Below are 21,316 nucleotides of genomic sequence, written 5' to 3'. Positions count from 1 at the left end.
ATATTTAATTTAATTTTATATTTAATTTAATTAAACAAATTAATTGAATTTAATTTAATTGAATTGAATTTAATTGTATTTAATTTCGTTTTATTTTAATCTAATTTATTTTAATTTAATTTAATTTCATTTCATTGTAGCCCATTTCATTTTTATGTCACGTCACATCACTTTACTTGCAGCCAGACCCTGTCATTAAGCCCAGGCATGGATATTATCTGTTGTTTTAAATTTGTTTAGTTTTTTTTGTGGGAGGACTGTTGTTGCAATAAGTGTTCTGTTGGATAATACCATCAACTAAGTTAGTAGTAGCTTGTTAGTTAATATGAATAAATGTGGCCTGTCTGCAGGGCCGTCTAACCGCTCCAATTCAGTTTCTTCTTTGGACTTGGAGGTGGAGTCTGTGTCAGAAGGAGGACCAGGGCCGTCTGGAAGCAATGGTGCAGAGGCCTTGCAGCTACTGGAACATGAACAAGGTGAATGTGTGTTAGAGTATTTCACCATCTCTAGCAACAAATATGATTTGTTGTAGAATTTTACAGTTAGAGTGGTTTAGCTTAATTATTACTCTGGGTTGTTCTTTATGTAGCCACTACACAGGATAATTTGGACGATAAGCTGCGTAAGTTTGAGATTCGGGACATGATGGGACTGACAGATGACAGGGACATTTCTGAGACGGTCAGTGAGACTTGGAGCACTGATGTCCTGGGCAGTGACTTTGATCCCAACATGGATGAGGACCGACTGCAGGAGATAGCAGGTACGATTGCATCTCTGCAAATACTGCAAATTGCAGTCATGGCTACAGTTATAATGCTATGCATTTTTTGTAGTGTGCTAGTTTCATATAGGTCATATAAAGTTCATATAACCTTTAGTAGTTTTTCCTCTCTTTGCAATTAAAATTTCACTTTCAATTTTAAAGTTGATTTTGACATTTTGTTTGGGATTCAAGAGCAAATTACACATTTGATAAATTCGAAAAATGACAGTGAGATAAGGTTCATATTGGCATAGTGGTCAGCAAATCCATTACTGCCACCTTGTGGTTAGCTGAAAAGTTGCAATTCTCAAATAAGGAGCTGAAGAAAGCAATAGATTCTGTTATTGTAATTATATTCTATAATTATGTTTTCATATTGAAGACATTCTTACAAATCAGTTGTAATTTTAGCCATTTTCTTTAATATTTGCATGACATTAAGCAACATGAAATAGTTATAAATGTATCCGTTTTTATAAGTTGATTTACACTTTCAAATTAGATTGCTATTGCAATAAAGCTCATTCAGACAAAATCTGAAAACAGTTTACAAAATATAGGGTAATGTACACTGCTGTTCAAAAGTTTGGGATAAGTAGTTCATTTTATTTTTTTAAGAATTTAAAGAAATGAATACTTTTATTCAGCAAGGATGTGTTAAATTGATAAAAATTTATAGTAAAGACTAGTGTTAGATATTTTAATATCTAACACTATCAAATTAGATATTTTCTATTGTGAAGATGCTGTTCTTTTTTTTTACTTTTTATTCATCAAAGAATCCTAAAAAAAGTATCACAGGTTCCAAAAAAAAAAAAAAGTAAGTAGCACAACTGTTTCCAATATTGATAATAAATCAGAATGATTTCTGAAGGATCATGTGACTATGTGACACTGAAGACTTCAGTAATGATGCTAAAAATTCAGCTTTGCATCACAGAAATGACACTGAAGACTGGAGTAATGGCTGATAAAAATTCAGCTTTGCATCACAGGAATAAATGATATTTTAAAGTATAATAAAGTAAACTGTTGATTTAAATTGTAATAATATTTCACAATATTGATGTTTTTTTTCTCTATTTTTAATCAAATAATCAAATAAATGCAGCCTTGAGGAGCAAAAGGTACTTCTTTAAAAAAATCTTGTTAATCCTAAACATTTGAATGGCAGTGTATTTCTTCCAACTCCCAGTCTTGGCTAAATAAATTTTGTCTCTAGTTCAACCCTTCCTAAATCAAGACTATAGGGTTAGGTTTATTGACTTGAAAACGTCAAGTGTTTGTAACTTTTCTGTACAGGAACAGAGTGATGTGCAGAACAACCTAAAACTGCTTCTCATTTAATCCCACCACATTCCATCTCTTCCTCTGTCTTTCAGTCAGTCTCTCTCCCTCCACCCCTTCTTTTCACTCTTTTCCCTTGTCTTCCGTGTGCTCTCTCTTTCTCGCCTCCCTCTCTCTGACATTCACACAGTCCCTGCAGTCTTATTGACCTTGGTTCCTTCTCATTTGCATCCTCCATTTTTCATTCCTCGGAATATGGCGTTGGGGGACTTTTCCATCATTAAGTGAATTTACAGCGATTTCCTTATGTGTTTTCTCCGAGGGATTGGGTTATGAGATACACATTAAATATCCATTAATACCTCATTATCCCACTGATAAGATTACCATGATAATGAGGCAGAAATTCTAATTGTTTCACTACTGCGGGTGCCACTCATTTAATCATGCACCTGAAAGACGGGCGGCCCAGAGCCCCTGCCTCACTCACTGTAAACAGGGCCAGCGGGGGAAAGCTCTCCTGCAGGCCCACCAAACCTGCCCTTGTGCACGTACGTATGCGTGTGTATGTGGGGAGACGTGACCTGTGGAGAGCTTCATACGGAGCGCTCATGATCTCCTCTTCCGCCCGACCATCAAACGCCCCTGCACGCATGCAAACACCCCCCGCCATGCTGGCTGTTCACTCTCCCCCTCCCCTTCCAGCACTCCATCTCCATTCTTCTGCCTTGTTAGGCGTCAGCTCCTGTTGGGAGTGTTTCGGAGAGAGGAGGCGCTGTGTGGGATGCTGGTTGAGAGAATAATGAGGTTATGAGTGATGCTTGGCTCGATCCACACTTCAAAGTCACAACCCTGATGATACCACGGACGCGTGTCTGCGTCTGTGTGTGAGGAGGGAGGCTGCAATTAACCTTTGGCCATCTCTGTCACAGTCCGCCTACCTGCTGCTTTAGATCACAGACGCCTCATACCCATGTGCTTCTTATGTGTGTGTGTTCTCCTCAGGGGCTGCGGCGGAGAACGCCTTGGGCAGCTTGCTGTGTCTGCCGGTGCTGCTGGACCCGTACGGTTCTACCATCTCTGAGACGACGAGCGAGGCGTGGAGCGTGGAGGTTCTGCCGAGTGACTCAGGTGAGAGCTGAACCCATACAAGGATGGTTCAGTTTGAAGCTTCAGGTTAGAGTGTTAGTATTCAGATTTGGCTTTACTAAATGGAGTCATGAAACTCTTTAATAAATGTAGCTCTGTTCCTGGCTGCTGGGAAATACAGCGTTCCAGCCATGCTAAAATACACAATTTAGTAACACAAAACTGCTGATATCACTCGTCCAAAGATGGCATTTCTTAAACTTATTATACCTGTGTGTGTATAAGACTATAGCTTACAGTGGAGGGTTTCCCAAGCATCCCCTGTGATCTGAAATATTAACCTAAAGTGTCCCTTGAGAACCTGCCAATAAACCTGTCAACTAATTTTTATAGGATTTTATGAACGTAAATTAACCATTTTTAATCATTTTTACTTTTAATTTTATACACACATTTTAAACTATTGAAGTGTTTTTTTATATAATTTTTTTGCATTTCTGTCACAATTTCTGGTATGAAAACATGAATCAAGTTTGAGACATCATTCAAGAATGAATCAAGTGGGGCAAAAAAAAGAAAACATAATTTGTATCAAAGCATTGGATCTGTGCTTTGGGACTTGAAGTGTCAATGCAGCCTGATTATTATTATTATTGTTATTATTTATAATAATACTAATAATAATGTTAAAGATATAAAAATTATATTAAAAATAATAAAATAATATTATTATTTATAAAACAATGCAGCCTGATTAATAATAATGATATTAAATAATAAATATATTTTTTTAAATTGACATCACTCACTGCTCTTTTTTCTGCATTACTGACCATTTACTTGAATAAACACTTTATTTATATTTACCATTGTTTTAGATCAGTTTGATAATTAACATAATTAACATTTAACTTATATGCATAATTAACATAATTAACATTTAACTTTTTTTTTATTAAACCAATGTGTTAAGTAGCATATAAGTTTTTGTTGTATCAGGAATTTTTTTAAATTTAAATAATATTGTTGGTATCCATTACTGAAATTTGGTTGTTGTGACAACCCCTAATGATAATCCTATAAACAGGGCTGATTATGTTATGAATCATGCAGTTGTGAATAAGAAATGTAAAACCAGACTGTGCCAGTAGCAGGCATACGGCAGTCTGTGTGTGGTCTTGTCTCCCTGCCCGTTTTGTATCACAAACACTAGAAAGAGAGAATGAGTTATTGTTTTTTCCTTTGCTGGGGTTTGTTTCAGTTCTAGGCAGTGGAAAAGTAGACTCCGAAGACCAATTGAGACCTGCATTATTACAAATGAGTACGTAAATGAGAGCCCTCCACGGGGATGCCCTGGGTGTCTTTATGTGTGTGTGGATACGCCGTTTTCTACAGTTAATGAATCTGTGTTGCAGAAGCTGCAGACCTGAAGCAGGAGGAACGATTGCAGGAGCTGGAGAGCTGCTCGGCTGTGGGTAGTACTTCAGACGACACCGAGGTCAGAGAGGTCAGCTCCCGACCCAGCACCCCGGGGCTCAGTGTTGTTTCAGGTACACATACACAAGAACCTAACTGTCTAAATGCATTCAAATGAGCAATCGCTGTCAGTCTGGAATCGCAGAATTGTGCAAAAGTCAACTTGCAGAATTCAACAATCCAAAGGTTTTAACATCTTGCTTGTCACATTTGAATGTTATTCTCTGCCTCGCCGAGTTCTTTATTCAGCGACTCTTCTTCCCTGACATGCTGATGAAGACGAATAGCCATGTAACACAACGGCAAACTCCTTGTGGGGAGTTTTCCCTGAGGACTTCGGCAGATGGATCGCCTTTCCCTTCCTCCTTCGTTCATTCTTGCCATTTCCATATCTCGTTCACCTAATCTGACCTCCCTGGGGATTCTCCTGCCCTCTTTGTGTGCTCAAGGGAGCATTGGCATGGTTTTTTCGCTTCCATGAAGAGCTTGAAATGAGATTGGCTGTTCAACATGGCCACCACTCCATCATTACACGCTATACTTTTGCTTACTCTCTGAACTATTCTGTAGATCTGAGAGATATATGCACAGTCAAACTTTAGGCTCGTTTTGCTAAGGCAGCAGAACAGAGTGTTTTTTTTTTGTCATTTGTTCCTTGTATCAAAGGTAGTATGTCATGAAAAGTTTCCTCTTTGATAAACCAGACTACTTCACAGCTCTATAGGTAATATGTTTCCTTCTGTGATTTATAGTTGGAGGTTTTGCTGATTTGTTACATATTGTTTGTGCAGGCATCAGTGCCACGTCAGAGGACATCCCCAATAAGATTGAAGACCTACGCTCAGAGTGCAGCTCAGATTTTGGAGGCAAAGACTCCGTGACCAGTCCAGATGGAGAGGACTCTGCTCATGGTACAAACACACACAATCAAGTGACTGATTGAGCACACACACACACACACACACTCACACTCACTCACTCACTCACTCACTCACTCATTACTTAAAGATGCACCAAGAAAGTTTCACTCCTTAAGATATGAACTGATACGAGATGTTTTGTGGTGCATAACACAAGTAGAGTCTCATTGTGGCAGCCAAGATGTCAAGGTGTGGCTGGTTAGCATGGCTGTTATCCCTTGCTGGTAGATGATTCAACTTCAGTGAAACGCAAATCAGACAACCTTTGCCAAAATGTGTCAGTTAGGGCTGTGTATCACCAGCAAAGTCACGATACGATACGTATCGTTAATAGAGAAACGCGGCAAAACGGTGGTAATTCATACATACACAGCCCCTCTCTCTCTCTCTGTCGTAAATGAACAGTTGATGAATTACACTTTTCTGAGAATAGACTTGAAGTGGAGATCGCTAAACTGCAATCTAACCACTGTTTTCAGAAAGCAAGGGCGTTTATCCAGAGTGGAGAGAGCACGTGCACATGTTTGCCAGGTTGACAAAGATAAGTAACACATTTAGCAGATATTTCCGTATTGCGCAAGTGTGAAGCTCTGTTTTGGGGATTATGTCTCTTTATATCAGGCAACCCAGTTGTGTTCCTCTGCGGCCAGATTAAACCTTGTTGTAGCCTATATATGCTCTATTCATTATTTTGTAGAAACCTCGCAATTTTCTACTCAATTTTAAACGTTGTAAAATTTTAAACAAATTAAGCGCGGTGCACTGCTGCACACGTGCCACAATATCGATACAGGGCCAGCTGTATCGATACTCGTATCGTCAAATCTCTGTGACGATACATCGTCGTATCAATATTTTGAACACAGCACTAATGTCAGTACCATTTCTCATATCAGCTGATATTAGTGATTTTTTTTTAATTTTTTATATATTTGACATTATATATACATTTTCACTACCTTTCAAAAGTTTGGGGTCAGTAAGTTTTTGGAAATAAGTGTTTATTCAGCAAGGATGCATTAAATTCAAAAGTGAATAAAGTCTTGTATAATGTTACAGAAGATTTCTGTTTCAAATAAATGCTGTTTACACTGAAGACTGAAGTAATGGCTCCTGAATATTCAGCTGTGCCATCACAGGAATAAATAGCATTTTAAAATATATTAAAATAGAAAACGGTTATTTTATATTGTTAAAATATTTCACAATATTACTGTTTTACTGTACTTTGAACAAATAAATGCAGCCTTGGTGAGCATTAGGGACTTCTTTCAAAAACATAAAAAATTGTTAATGTTATTGTCTATAACATTTTATATAACTACTGGCTCTTCTTTATCGCTCAGGATTTTAATATCAGTGCATCTGTATTTTTCCAGTGAATGTCTGCTTATGTTGCAGACCAGTTGATGGAAAATGGGTAGCAGAGAGCATAATCCTGACATATCAGTTGCTTAAAGAATGAACATGTAATAACTTGGTGCATCTTTAAGTTTAAATTCAAATTTGTTGCGAGTTTTGTAAACACATCTATAAAAGGAGTATTTCAAACTTTTTATCTTCAGACATATGTTTTTATTCACTATTAAATCTTATCCTGCACAGCTGTTGAATATGTTTCTTGGGATTTCTGGTGTGGAACTAACATGTCCTTTGTCACTCATTTACTTCATCCCTTTATGCACCCCTCCATTCTTCCACCTCTCTAGGAGCTCACAGTCTATCCTGTGCACCCTCTCAAGCAGATTCACTGCTGGCCATGTTCGATCCCCTCTCCTCTGGAGAAGGTAATGTCACTTCCCAGCATGCACTGCTGTAGAATGCAGTACTTACACATGTAAGAGCTAGAAAGGAGTGCCATTGATGTGCCTAATGACAAGAGCCCACTAAACAGCATGTGCGCTGTGAAATAAAGCAAGCGCTTGCCAGACTTCTATCCTATTATGGCCCATTCTTGTAGAATAGAGGGTTTTTATTATGTTGGTGTTTAAAGGCTAAATTTGATTTGTGTCTGTCTAAGCCTACAAATCTACAATGGAAAGTTGCATAAATGTGTTGGAGAGACATTGTGAGAATACGTGTGTGTGGGGCAAGGTGAGGGGATGACAGGTTGCTAGACCTCACTGCAAGCGTTTTGGCTCAGTGGCCTGTCCCTACTGAGCTAGTGGCACAGGGCTGGCATTGGAAGGCACACAGCAGAGATGCTGTACCCTTGGAACAGGTGGCCTACTTTCACCTGAGGTCTGTCTGACTCTGACAGCTCTCTCAAGCTCTCTCTCTCTCACAAACACACACACACACAAACACACACACACACACACACTCCTGCTGACGGTGTGCATGCAACTTTTTTTTTATGAATGCCAGTTGAACAGAAGTCATGTCACGACCCTGGCTCTAGTTTTGTTTGTCAAGAACTGGAGGTTTCGTTGCAAATATTAATATGCATAAACGTTTTTCTCACAGGTATAGAGTTTAGCCAGTGACCTGATTTAAATACATAGGCAAAGACCCTCTAAATTTGGGTCAAATGGCTTTGCAGATTCGTCCACTGGCACCATCGTGCGACCCAAGGTACACTATCCCCGGCCCCCTCACCCTCCTCCTGACCCCCCCATTCCAGAGGCCAGCATAATGGGCCACCAGGAGCCTCGTCCACCCCTCTTCGCCCCCCACCTGGCGCAGAGTGACCTGGAGCATCCCAAGCAGAGGCACTCTTACCCTGAAAGGCTGGTCAGGAGCCGCAGCACAGATGTGGTGTCCGCTGGCCGCAGACCCAACAGTGATCCCGGACTGAACCGCAAGACCATGATGGAGGAGAGAGAACCGGCTGGGACTTATTCCACAGGACCCACCTCCTCTCCCAGCAAGGATTCACTCAAAGGAGAGGTGAGAAATATGGATTTATCAGTTTTGTGTAATCAGTATTATATATCTATACTTGCTCTACTGTATAAATATTAATGCAATTTAAAATAACTGTTTTCTATTTCAATATAATAATTAAAATTATTATAATTTATTACTGTGATGCAAAGCTGAATTTTCAGAAGCCATTACTCCAGTGTTCAATGTCACATGACCCTTCAGAAGTCGTTCTAATATGCTGATTTGCTGCTCAGGAAATATTTATTATTATTATTATTATCAGTATTTAAAACAGTTGTGCTACTTAATATTTTTGTGAAAACAATGATTTAAAAAAAAAAAGAATTTAAAGTTCAAAAGAACAGCATATTTTTGAATTAGATATTTTTTGTAACAGTATACATTCTTTGCTCTCTTTCTTTCTTTCTTTCTTTCTTTTAAAAATATAATTAGAATTAAATGAGGACTAAAAAAAAAAACTTTGTAAAATTGTAATTTCTGAGAAAAAAAATCTCTAAATCTACTCAACTGTTACATAAACTGAAACTTAAATACATTTTTTATTTTTTTATTTTAGATGTTTTTTTCTTCATTCAGGGTTCAAGTAAACTGAGGTCAAGTAATTGACAGAATGTAAATGTTTGAGTGAACTACTTCCTTAAATGATCATGTTTTTGTATGTGTTCAGTCTGAGGACAGAAAGGACAGCGATGATGAGAAGTCTGATAGGAACAGACCCTGGTGGAAGAAGCGCTTTGTTCCTGCCATTCCTAAAGGTGAGGAGCCCAACTCTTATACCCTGAAGGTTTTTGTAATGAGTACATGCCTGCTTTCATCCTGTGGATCAGTGGTCAATGGCTTGAAAATTGCGTTTAAATATGGAAATAGTTGGCATAGAAAAAAGTAGTATTCTGTTTGAATGGGGGGAGGGGCATATTTGATGAGTGCTGATAATATCTGCTTCTGTTATTGTATATAAAATTGAAAACTTTAATATTGGCTAATACTGATATGGTCACTGCTCTAATGTGCATTCCTACAACTATAAGACTTCTTTAAATGTGCAAAACTTTAAATGTGTACTCGGATTGTTGCATTTCTGAATGTGAATCAGTGTTTCTAATTGGAGAAGAAATTGTCTTTGTGATTTTCTTCTTTAATTTATTATTCTTTTTAAAAATCAAATGTTTTCTATTGGCTGTTCTTTTCTTTCAGATGTTAGACTATTAAACACGAAAGATGTGTTTTGCATGGAATTGCCTTGTATGATTAAATGTTTGGGGTATAAATTATATATTCTATTTTATACATATTTTCAATCTTTTTTGATGAATATAAAGTTCAAAAGAACAGCATTTATTTGAAAAATAGAAATCTATTGTAACCTTATAAATGTCTTTTCTGTCGCTTTTGATCAATTTAATGAAAAACTAAAAAACAAAACTCCCAAATGCAACTCGATTCGGTCTAACTTTCTGATGCCCCTTAGCAATTAGCATTTAGCATGGCTTGGGTTTGTGTTTGTGAAGCCCAACCCTGTCTGTTGCTGTCTGTGTTCCTCACACAGTGCTCTATTGGACTGCAGAGGGTGAACTCCCAGGTAACCCACTCTTCAAGCTCTCTCCCACTCAGTCTAGTGCTGTACACTAGCAGCCCGAATATTTGCTAGCTCCTGTAGACTTCTCCTCACCACTACGTGACGGCTCGAGCTGTGACGTGACACAGTCAAGCTTCATCTTTTCCTTCATGCAGCCATCTTGGTTTTCCATCATTTATTTTGCAGTGGTTGAACTCTAAATAAGGATTTTGCTCAAATATACACTTGAAAAAGATGTATAATTTTCTGTAGGGATATACAAACGACCTACTTTGGTATCAAGTCAAAACTAAAATGAATAATCATTTAGAAAGTTAAATACTTTATTAAATTAAAAAGAACAAGATTGTTTACTAGCATATAACTTTTTGTTGTGGAATCAAAATTAGTGTTGAGAGCCGAGATATTTTACTGTTCTTGGTAACTATTGAAATTTTGGAATCGGGACCTCAATTTTCATAGACTTTTCATATTAAGACAATCTCATCAGTTTGTTTTCGCACACAGCCTTCACATGCGCATACACATGACATTCTGCAGCACAGAGGCCCACATCTGTGTGTTTGCACTTTAGTAGTGACGTGCTTGTTTTATTTCCCCGTTACTGAATATTTGGTAGTGGCTCAAAAGCATTCAAAGCATGTTCGTCCATTTGGTACAGTGGACCGGAGAGGGTCCGTGTCTTGAGGTTTGCCTTGTAGGAGCACAGCTGCAGCGTTGTGTGATTTTTATAATTTTTTTTTTTTTGTGAGAATAACTGTTCCTGTTCATTTTTGCAGTGCCGATCGGGGGGCTGCGAAAGCGAGACAAGCCGGAAAAAGACGAGCAAGGAGCAGAGAGGGTACCACAAGGTCTGCTTTCATTAAACTCTTATCAAACACTCACTGCAGCAACTGTCCAAGCTGATCACTTGTGTATGCATCTCAGGTATACCAGATGAGCCTTCAGCATTCAGGCAGAGCTCTAAGACCCAGTCAGCAGAGGCAATAATGGACAAGTACAAGTACATCATGGAGAAACGACCCACCCACAGTGATGGGGCAGTTTCTGGAACTTATGTTGGACAAGGTTTGTCATATGATAATTAGGCTTGCCGCGATAGACTGAGCTGACGGTGATACCGTTGTTAAGCCGCATTCAAACGAACAATTGCTTTACGCCGAATTGCCGCTATTTGAAAGTGAAAGTAAAATGTGCACGCTGCTTTTACAAACTATTTAAAAGTGAAGGAAAGCGAGGAAAAGAGGGAACGCCCCCACCCCCGCCCCCACGGTGATACCGGTATTTCCAGTGTTGTCACACGTCGATTAACCGGTGGGAAAATTTCCTCACCGTCACAACCCTAATGATAATATTCATACTTTATGTAGAAACTGTAGAAACACTCTCTTTCTTCAGTATTGTGGAGTAAATAACTAAAAAGTAGTTATGCTTCTAACATTTTATAGTAGTCTGGTACAGACATTGTCCCCTCATGTGTAGCATTGTCCAATTCATTTTAGTGAACTGGTTTGTGCAGATAGTTCATGTAAATATATCAAGCATGAATCACATGAATTCACAGATTTTGACAAAAAGGATTTGTTTTATAAGACCTTTTTTTTAAATTTTTTTTTAAGTGAAACTATTTTTCACAAATAATATTTTATAGAGTTTATAGAGTATATACACACAGAATTGTTTACTCTGTTTTTTTTTTTTTATCCAAGTTCAATTTTATTAAATGATTTATTTATTGTATTTATTTATTCAGTGTTAAATCTGTGTCTGGCATTAAATAGCCTGTGAAGCTGATATGGCATAAACTTCAATACAACAAGAATAATTTACAGATTGATCAGCGAATCAGTGTGTAGAATTTTCTCATTATTTTGTAGTAAAATACATTAGGCTTAGTCTTTTTTTGACTATTATATGAAATGCAATACGAAAATAAAATAGCTTTTGTTAGCAACTTATATTGTTTGGAACAGCACTGGAAATAGTTGCAGTAATTCCAGTAAACTATTCCTTTAACTACTTTCAGAGTAGCTTGACTACAGTTTTTAAAATAGCTTCCCCAACACTGCTTATGTTGTTTCTTACTCTCATCTGTTAGACAAAATGTATCAACGAAACAGTTTGTCGTCTGCTGTTTGTAACCGTATTGCTCCGTTTTTACAGAGCCTTGTAGAGAAGGGGACAGTGAGCATGACTCCCCTAAAGATGAAGCCCTGCAGAACATCTCTGCAGATGACCTTCCAGACTCTGCCAGTCAGACAGCGCCACCTCAGGACAAGACATTCTCCTTCAGGTGTCTCAGACAAACTAACTCTCACTCACACCAGTACATTCTGACAGTTTTAAGTCTCAGAAACCAAAATGGCAATGAACATTTAACAGAATCAGAATGAGGAGTGAATTTTGATCTAATGTGTGCATAACCGGTCTGTTGTATCTCTGCAGTGATATTAAGAAAAAGCTACGCCTGGCACTGTGCTCTGCAGATTCGGTTGTATTTCCCATCATTCCACCAGCAACAACACGTAACGGTCTCCCAGACCATGCAGATCCTGAAGGTTACTTATTATCTATATTATCTTCTATTATCTATACTTGCCTTGTACTATACTTCTTACAAAGTTGTAATATGTCTCTTTTATTTTATATAATTAAAACTATTAACTGCAATAAAAATGTGCAATTATTAGTGTTGTTAATAATAATGATAGTCATTATTATTAATACTACAATTATTTATTTTTAATTTTATTTTATGAACTATTATTACTCTTGTCGTTGTTGTTGTTATTATTTTTATGCTAGTATGCAGTCCTGTTTAAAAGGAACCTTCATCTGAACTAAAGTTTTTGTAGCTCTGTACACATGGGGTGAAAGTAGCTGTTCCGCAGGTTTTGAGGTTCAAAACGCTGTGCATTTATGTCTGGCCCGTCTCCTCTCTCTCCTCAGACAACGAGATCGTGTGCTTTCTGAAGGTGCAGCTGGCGGAGGCCATTAACCTGCAGGATAAGAACCAGATGGCTCAGATCCAGGAGACTACGCGCTGCGTCAGCCACCTCGACCCCCGCACCTGCAGAAAACTGCTTACTGCCATGGCAGAGGACTACAGGTACACACATTACTCTCTTATTCTCTCTCTCTCTCTCTCTCTCTCTCTTTTAATGTCTCCCTAACTTTGTCACATTGTTTCTCTCCTTTCCTCACTTCTTTCACACACATCTATGAATCACCGTTTAATAAAAGATTGTGCTGACATATTTTTGGGCATGACTCCATAATGAGCGCTGTGATGGTATTGTGCAATAGGAAACGGGCTCCGTACATCGCCTATCTGACACGGTGCAGGCAAGGCTTGCAGACGTCTCAGGCTCATCTGGAGCGACTCCTGCAGAGAGTGTTGAGAGATAAAGAAGTGGCCAACCGCTACTTTACCACTGTCTGTGTCCGACTGCTCCTGGAACACATGGAGTCAAAGATGCTTGACTTCATCAAAGGTCTATACACATCTCTATGAATACAAAAACTGCTTATAGTTGCACTTATGGTGTTGATTGAAGGTTCCAGTGCATTTGAGTCAGTTTGAGTCATTCTCAGAGCAGAGGTGGATATTTGTCTCATTAGAGCTGAGGTCTCAAACTTTAATTACCCGGCGGTTACTAGCTAGCTGGAGTTCTCCATTTTTACAGCTACTAATTGTATAGTTATGTATGCGTGGCTAGCCCTTTTCAGACTATAGTGACTTGTATTACACACCTATCTAAAGTACTACTCTGTAGTGTAGTGGATTAATGATGTCTGAGATTGTATTCATGAAGAACTGCAGGCTGGTTGCGGTCTCATTAATAGACCAGACACATCACAGTGCAAGTAATTTAAAAATACAGTACTGTTCAAAAGTTTGCGGTTACTTAAGAAGTGTTTTAAAGAAGCCTCTTATGTTCAGTAAGCCTGCATTTGTTTGATCAGAAATACAGTAAAAACAGTAATATTGTGAAAAAATATTACAATTTAAAATAAGTAAAAAAAAATGGAATATACATTAGAATGGAATTTATTCTTATAAGGGCGAAGCTGAATTTTCTGCAGCCATTACTCCTGTCTTATTATTATTATTATCAATGATGAAAACATTTGTTCTGCTTAATACTTTGTGGAAGCCATGATACATTTTTTTTTTCAAATGAACAGCGTTTACTTTAAATATAAATAATTTGTATCATTATGCATAGCTTTACTGTCAGTTTAGATCAATTTAGTACATCCTTGCTAAATAACATTATTTTAGTGTTAGAAAAAAATAAAAATTCTTACTGACCCCAAACTGAATGGTGTATAAAATGACTAAAATACTTGGCAGTGAATTTGCACATATGCTATTTGTACTGTAAATAAAATAATTGTATTTCCTGTGAACAGGCAAAATAAAGTGTCTGAAGCAGCTGCATCTGGTCGAAAATCTAAAATATTTTCTTAGTGCAAAATAAAATTACCCATGTGTACATTTAATTCAGCTAAATTTGAGTGGTTGTATGAAATGATAATGTGAGATCCCTGCATTTAAGTTCGACTGTCTTTGTGGTTCTGCAGCATTTCAGGGCTGCACAGCAGCTGACGATAAGACAGCAGCCGTGGAGGATTTCCTGCGTTACCTGTATGGAGCCATGGCCCACGATGCCATCTGGCAGTATGCCAGTGAAGAGCAGCTCCAGGACGCCCAGATGGCCATCGAACGCAGCGTCATGAACCGCATCTTCAAACTGGCATTCTACCCCAATCAGGATGGGGACATCCACAGAGACGAGTGAGGAAACTCATAAATCCTTCTTCCTTATTCCTGTTAATTTCCACATTGTGTCTAAACCAGATGTGATGCATGATGCAACTTCCTCTATACTAATTTGTCTGACGTTTTGTCAGTCAGACATGGTTTTTGTCTTTGTTGCGCCCACAATGATCTTATTGGACTAAAATTCTATTTATGCCTGCTTAAACTCTAAATATGTTTCAAATGCCTGTGATTGTGTTAATTTGCAAAAGAAAATGGTATATGTGGTTAATGGTATGTCTCCTTTATTCAAGGCTATTCCAGGAGCACATTCAGCGTCTGTCCAAAGTGGTGACGGCCAATCACAAAGCCCTGCAGATCCCAGAGGTAACCATTTGCACTACGTCTCAGAATATAGTTCGAAACAAAGACAGAAAAATAGCATTTAATCTTTGTGTGAATCTGTGCAGGTGTATCTGAAGGAGGCACCGTGGCCCTCAGCGCAGGCTGAGATCAGGACCATCAACGCCTATAAGACCCCACGAGATAAAGTACAGTGCATCCTGCGCATGTGCTCCACAATTATGAACCTGCTCAGCCTGGCCAATGAGGACGCTGTACCCGGGGCGGACGACTTTGTCCCTGTGCTCGTCTTTGTCCTGATTAAAGTGAGTTAAGAGACACAACCATAGAGTGATAATGCTCATAATTGCGTTAAGTGTGTTGTGCATTCTGTAACAGTACAATGATCATTTCTGATAGTTGGCACTAAGGCCCATAAGCATCGGGGTCTAAGTAATCAAATATGGCATTTAATAAAAAATATCTCTTTAGAAGTTCATTAAATAAATTCAGCTTGTTCTGTAATCGCAACTACAGTACATCCATAACACACATTGACTTTATTAAACCGCTTTAAGATGTAATGAAAAACTGCACATCCTTTCAAATACAAGCAACTTGCAGTTGCAATTTTGTAAGAGCAGGATTCATTGCTTTGTCCTTTAAAAAGATACCTAATATTTATTTGTTTTTGCCTCCCTGATGCTTAAAAACCAGCTGCACAGTTATATTTCCAATAGGGCTGGGCGATAAAAGGATAACGATAATTAGCGCATTGTAGTTTTACTTGATAAAATGATAACACAAGTTTGATACATGTTTGATATAATTTTTATGCGCCAAAAGCTGATCAAAACAATGCTATTTATTTGAATCGTTCCACACGGACCTATATCCGCTCAGCTCAAAGTTCAAATGGCAGTGCAGCGCGAGATTACTAGAGCACTGTTTACTCGCTAATAAGTGTCAGGTCATGTGACCACAGTGAAGCGCTTGAATTCAGCAAACAACACAAATGACTCGGTGATTTAAACTAGTTTACAGCCAGATGAAACCGCACTGACAAACAGGAGAAACACTGTGTGCAACGATACAGTCAGAAGGCTTTTCAATCTAAATCGCTATTATTTACAATGGATTTACTGTAGTAACTACACCATGGTATTGTGGTAGAAATGTGGGATATTCACATTGAATTTTATTAAATTATTAATGTAGACATGTTTTAAATGTATTAAAGGAGTAAGTGTTTTTTGTTATTAAGCTATAACATTTGTGCATATATACTAAATGTATTTAGACTACTGTTTTTCATACAAATACTTAGAAACCATATAGTTACATTTTTACCATGGTATTGAGGTGCTATTATGTGTGGTTTATGATAACTGTCGTTATCATGATCTAAATGTATGCTACTATGGAAGACCCATGGTTTATTTTAATAAAACTCAAACAGAATAATTAAATTTCACTATATAAAAGTGAGGTTGTTACAATTTTTACTGTTTTTGGAAATGAACATAAATTTACATCTGCATCCTATCTCAAGCTACTGTCAAATGTGCATTTCTAAGAGACAAAAAATTTAATATTATTAATACATATTGCAGCCTGAACTACAAACTGTGTTGAAGATACTTGTCAAAGTCAGGCAACTCAAACCTGTTTCATGATTTGAAACAATACCACTCATTAGAACATGCAGAAACTAAGAAAATAATTTTTCTATTAAGATATTTATTTTAAGGAAAAATGACTGGAAAATGTAAAGAACTCAAAAACGTGAAGTGTTTGTCATGTTGTGACCATAAGAGTAGTTTAAAACCACAATTAACGGTCTGCTTTCTACAACTTTCACTTAGGAGCAAAAGTCTGTCTTTAAACTTGAAATAAATAAATATTTGAAATGTCAAACGATTAATCGCATCCAAAATAAAAGTTTTTGTTTACATAATATATGTGTGTGTGCTGTGTATATTTATTATGTATATATAAAGACACACGTTTTTGTAAATATGTGTGTGTGCTGTGTATATTTATTATGTATATATAAAGACACACACATGCATGTATATATTTATGAAAAATATGTTTTGTTTATATATTAAATATATTTATATATGATATAAATTATATGAATATACATTTAAATACATGTAAATATTTTCAAAATATATGAGGTATGTGTGTGTATTTATATATACATAATAAATATACACAGTACACACACATATATTATGTAAACAAAAACATTTATTTTGGATGCGATTAATCACGATTAATTGTTTGACAGCACTCATTTGAAATTTATCATGATAATTATCAATATCGTGAATTTTTTTGGCCATACCGCCCAGCCCTAATTTCCAATATTTGCTGATACGATAAATTAAAATATATATTTTTAAATGACATTATTTAAAAAAAAAAAAAGGTATGGTATTGTGCATCACTGCTTTTAAGGATAACTTTATATAAATTACCGTTTAAATTTTTTGTGGTTGGTAAGATTTTTTTTTTTTTAAGTCTGCATTTATTTGATCAACAATACAGTAAAAAAAGAACAGCTTTTTTTTTTTTTATAAAGAAATGCCTTTAATGTCGCTCTTGATCAATTTTATGCATCCTTGCTGAACAAAAGTATTAATTCCTTAAAAAAAAAAAAAAAAACTTTTGAATGCTACTTTGCTTCAAGGTTAAAACCTGTAAAGTCTTTGGAAACAAACTTAATGCACTGATACTAATACTAGAGTTTTTGTTTGCTTGATGTGTGTTATTGTGTATGTGGGAGGGTTTTTCAGTTTTCCCCACCCATACCTATTTGCATTTGCTGTGCACACGCCCACACCAGATTTTCTAAACTTGTAAGTGCGCTTGAATGTGTAAGCATGCACAATGTGGGTGGTCAGATGTTATCTCCTACGTTAATTCCCCCCTCTCGCTCGTTCTCTCCCTCCCTCCAGGCAAACCCACCCTGCCTTCTGTCCACCATTCAGTACATCAATAATTTCTACGCCAGCAGGCTGAGCGGGGAGGAGTGCTATTGGTGGATGCAGTTCACTGCCGCCGTGGAATTCATTAAAACCATCGACGATCGCAAGTGAAGCAGAACAGCCACCTGTATGGGCAGACTGTAGGAAGGAGAGCGAGAGAGAGAGAGGACAGCGCGGACAACTCTCACCTTCATCGAGAACGTCTGTATAGGTGTACATAGAGGCAAAAACACTTCAAGTTTAAATTAGATCACACATTAGATATGATCATGACAGGTTTTACTACGCTGGGGTGTTAAAGGAATAAAAACAAATAATGCGGCAGGTGGCGACATTACCACTCTCTACTGATCTCACTTATAACTCATGTCTTTTTCTGTAGTACTGGGGAGGTGCTGGGGCTTAGAATCAAATTTTATATTAAACACAGATTTAGCAAGTAATTAACTCTGTTAAAACATACCTATCGAATGAAAAAGGGACCAGGAACTACCTGCAACGATCATGTGTCGGGAAGCTTCAGAGGGGAATCCATGATTCTGTCCTCCTTGTATAAACTGCAATCTCACCCCGTTCAAATCTAACAGTCACACATCGAGTCATATCGAAGAACGCATCACTATAGATGCTGCCAGTGTATCAATGTTACAGTTTATCAAATTAATCATGCCATTATTTTAATAGGGCAGCTTGTTCTATGAATGTAAACAGGTGTTGTCATTATTGTACATTGATTCTTTCCTACGTTTCCCAGACAATTTGAAAATAAGGGCCCACATATTTATATAAAATAAAATGTATTTATTACTTAACTCCTGCATTTAATGTTTTATTATATTTACTGACTTGTTGTGAATTAGTTGTCGGGCAGATGCGCACGGTTTGGTTGAGGAAACAAGTTCTAGAAATATTCAATGCTAAAACAGGGTGTCTTCACATTAGCGGATAGAGTTGTGAATTAGTGCCTTGCTGATATTTGCAGTAACACTTGTTCTTTTAGTTTTGGTGGATTTTCTGCCACATCTCGCAGTTCTTGCGAAGTCGGATGTGTCAAAGTCAAGCCTGGCTAAACGCCACTATGCTATTAATAACAAACCTGAAATAAAAAGTACAACATGCCAAGTAGAAACACCCTAAATTTGGACAGTCAGTATGAGGATTGTTATTTGTGTTGAATAGATGGAAAATGGACTGCTGGGTCTTACACGAGAGTTATTGCTGTCGTCCCCAGAAAATATTTTTATTTAGTTTGCTACTGACCCTTTACTTGTGTTGAAATTCCATGTATTTTTTCAGAGTTCTTACTTTTGCAGGATTAAATCATTGTTATTTTTATAATGCAATTCCCAAGTAAAACTATGAGTTAGGAGGAATATTTTTGTGTAATTTGAGGTTCACGCAGAAAAAAAGTGTAGGATGTACCCTCAAAGAGACAACTTATTTACCCCTAAATGGTTCAAAGTAGTACCTTAAGTACGAACACGCACCTTTTAGGGGTAAATAAGGTGTGCATTCCAGTGACAAGCTGGTACAATTTTTGCATATTTTTTCTGACAGTGTGTTGTTTGAGTTTAGATAGCAAGGAACATTTTAACACTGTGGCATTATCAATGCTAGTGTATTGATGTTGCGGAGAATATATGTATTGATACAGGCTACCTCGTGTCATAACTCCCTAACAGCTAGCACATATTCTTCAGAACAGTTTTTGCTGTTGATATCAGTATATTATTTAAACAGGAATATAAAATATCATGCTCTGTGTGTTATCGTTAAATTATCTTTATTAGATCAGAACATCCCACTAACCTTTGCACACCAGTAGAACTAGGGCAAAAGAAATGTATCCTTAATATTTTACGTGGTTGTCAGAGTTTCCCGCTTCAAATCTGTCTTTTAATGTTACTGCTAAACATCTAAAAGCAAACGCTGGGGGCTGGGTGTTGGTCCTAAATATAGTAGATGCACTTAGAACAATTAGTTCTACCTCCGACTATGTACATAAAGGGATGAATAAAATGTAATGCATTCTTTTCCTCTAGCTTTTGTAGCCTTTAGAGCTCTGTATATACTTTTCTTTCTGATTTGAATGGTGCATGAACTCTATATCGCCGGTTGCTACCATGTATCTCTCTCTTGCACAAAGTGTAATACGAAGAGCATCAGCTACAAGACTCACTTCGCAGTGCACTTTGGAACAACATTGATATTCTGTATATTATAGCATTTATATTCTATATAAATGTTATAACAGAATATCTTTGTTTTTATTTGTTCCCTTTTAAGTGGTTAAGTTGTAATGTGATATAAAACTGAATCGCCTTTTCAACATTTTCTGTAACGTGGAATCGGGTGTTGTTGATTAAACATCTCAATATCTTGAATGGTTCAGGCTATCAGACTATTTTGGTGCTCTGTTTGTTTGCAGCGGTTGATTTTATTTATTTTTTTCCCCCTACAGCAGCAGTGTTGCATTTGGTGGCATCTGCATCTTGGTGAAAGTAGTTGCCAAAGGAATCAAAGACTGTATTTTCATGACATTCTTATACTGACGTTTTTGTGTACAAAGCCTGTCCTAACTAAAACTGTCCTAACTGCACCTTGAGGGTTATGTAACCTGTGGCAAATATTTGAAGAGGACTTGTTTCTTTTGTCTTTTTTTTTCCACCCTCATGGTTTGCTTGAGATTGAAAGGCTGGTGTTTTTGTTGTAACTGGAAGAAATAAAAGGTGACGGTCTCAATGTTCAAATATTCTAACCTAAGACTAATTGCATAATCTTTGTGATTTCCAATAGGGCCTTTTTTAATTAAAGCAGTGAGAGCGTTTGAATAAATACACTACTATTCATCTGTTCACTGTTGTAGCAGAAGCGACTCCAGCGATGATTTCTGGTGTAAACAGGGTTTTGGGGTACTGAACTGAACTGGCTATGTTGACGGAGCAAGGCATTGTACTCGATCTGTATTTAAGAGCTTTATAATCCCTAGCGTACAATGTTGGTCCACTGTTTGGAAGAGCATGCTAAGAGAATTATGGGTAATGCTTGCATTTGTAAGCTTACTCACTTGGGCTCCTGTTGGGAAGGCATTCTGTGTGTTATGTGATTTTAATATAAATCTGTACATAATTCTTACAAAAAAAAAAAAAAAGATTAAATGCAGAACATAAACTTAACAAAAAGTGTTGTCCTGACAACTAAATGAAATGC

At 37.2% G+C, this 21,316-nt stretch overlaps 1 protein-coding gene across 4 annotated transcripts in view; it reads left to right on the top strand.

Moving 5' to 3' along the window:
- gapvd1 (GTPase activating protein and VPS9 domains 1) overlaps positions 1 to 21,241 on the top strand; it is a 49,846-nt gene extending 28,605 nt beyond the window's left edge. For 2 of the 4 annotated variants that reach the window (XM_016448612.1, XM_016448611.1), the window contains exons 10-27: positions 351 to 476; positions 590 to 763; positions 3,059 to 3,184; positions 4,558 to 4,692; positions 5,410 to 5,529; positions 7,248 to 7,325; positions 8,081 to 8,427; positions 9,095 to 9,182; positions 10,783 to 10,854; positions 10,931 to 11,071; positions 12,167 to 12,296; positions 12,449 to 12,561; positions 12,953 to 13,112; positions 13,310 to 13,497; positions 14,591 to 14,804; positions 15,083 to 15,155; positions 15,239 to 15,436; positions 18,077 to 21,241. In XM_016448612.1, coding sequence (XP_016304098.1) covers positions 351 to 476; positions 590 to 763; positions 3,059 to 3,184; positions 4,558 to 4,692; positions 5,410 to 5,529; positions 7,248 to 7,325; positions 8,081 to 8,427; positions 9,095 to 9,182; positions 10,783 to 10,854; positions 10,931 to 11,071; positions 12,167 to 12,296; positions 12,449 to 12,561; positions 12,953 to 13,112; positions 13,310 to 13,497; positions 14,591 to 14,804; positions 15,083 to 15,155; positions 15,239 to 15,436; positions 18,077 to 18,217 — 2,624 coding nt within the window. In that variant the 3' untranslated portion in view covers positions 18,218 to 21,241. Of the gene's footprint in view, positions 1 to 350; positions 477 to 589; positions 764 to 3,058; positions 3,185 to 4,557; positions 4,693 to 5,409; positions 5,530 to 7,247; positions 7,326 to 8,080; positions 8,428 to 9,094; positions 9,183 to 9,973; positions 10,007 to 10,782; positions 10,855 to 10,930; positions 11,072 to 12,166; positions 12,297 to 12,448; positions 12,562 to 12,952; positions 13,113 to 13,309; positions 13,498 to 14,590; positions 14,805 to 15,082; positions 15,156 to 15,238; positions 15,437 to 18,076 lie in introns of all 4 variants that reach the window. The other 2 variants (XM_016448610.1, XM_016448613.1) reach the window with 2 other exon arrangements.
- Positions 21,242 to 21,316: the final 75 nt, after the last annotated feature.

Source organism: Sinocyclocheilus anshuiensis, unplaced genomic scaffold (assembly GCF_001515605.1).
Source record: "Sinocyclocheilus anshuiensis isolate Anshui unplaced genomic scaffold, SAMN03320099.WGS_v1.1 scaffold451, whole genome shotgun sequence".
Lineage (NCBI taxonomy): Eukaryota > Metazoa > Chordata > Actinopteri > Cypriniformes > Cyprinidae > Sinocyclocheilus > Sinocyclocheilus anshuiensis.
This window is presented reverse-complemented; position numbering and strand designations above follow the sequence as displayed.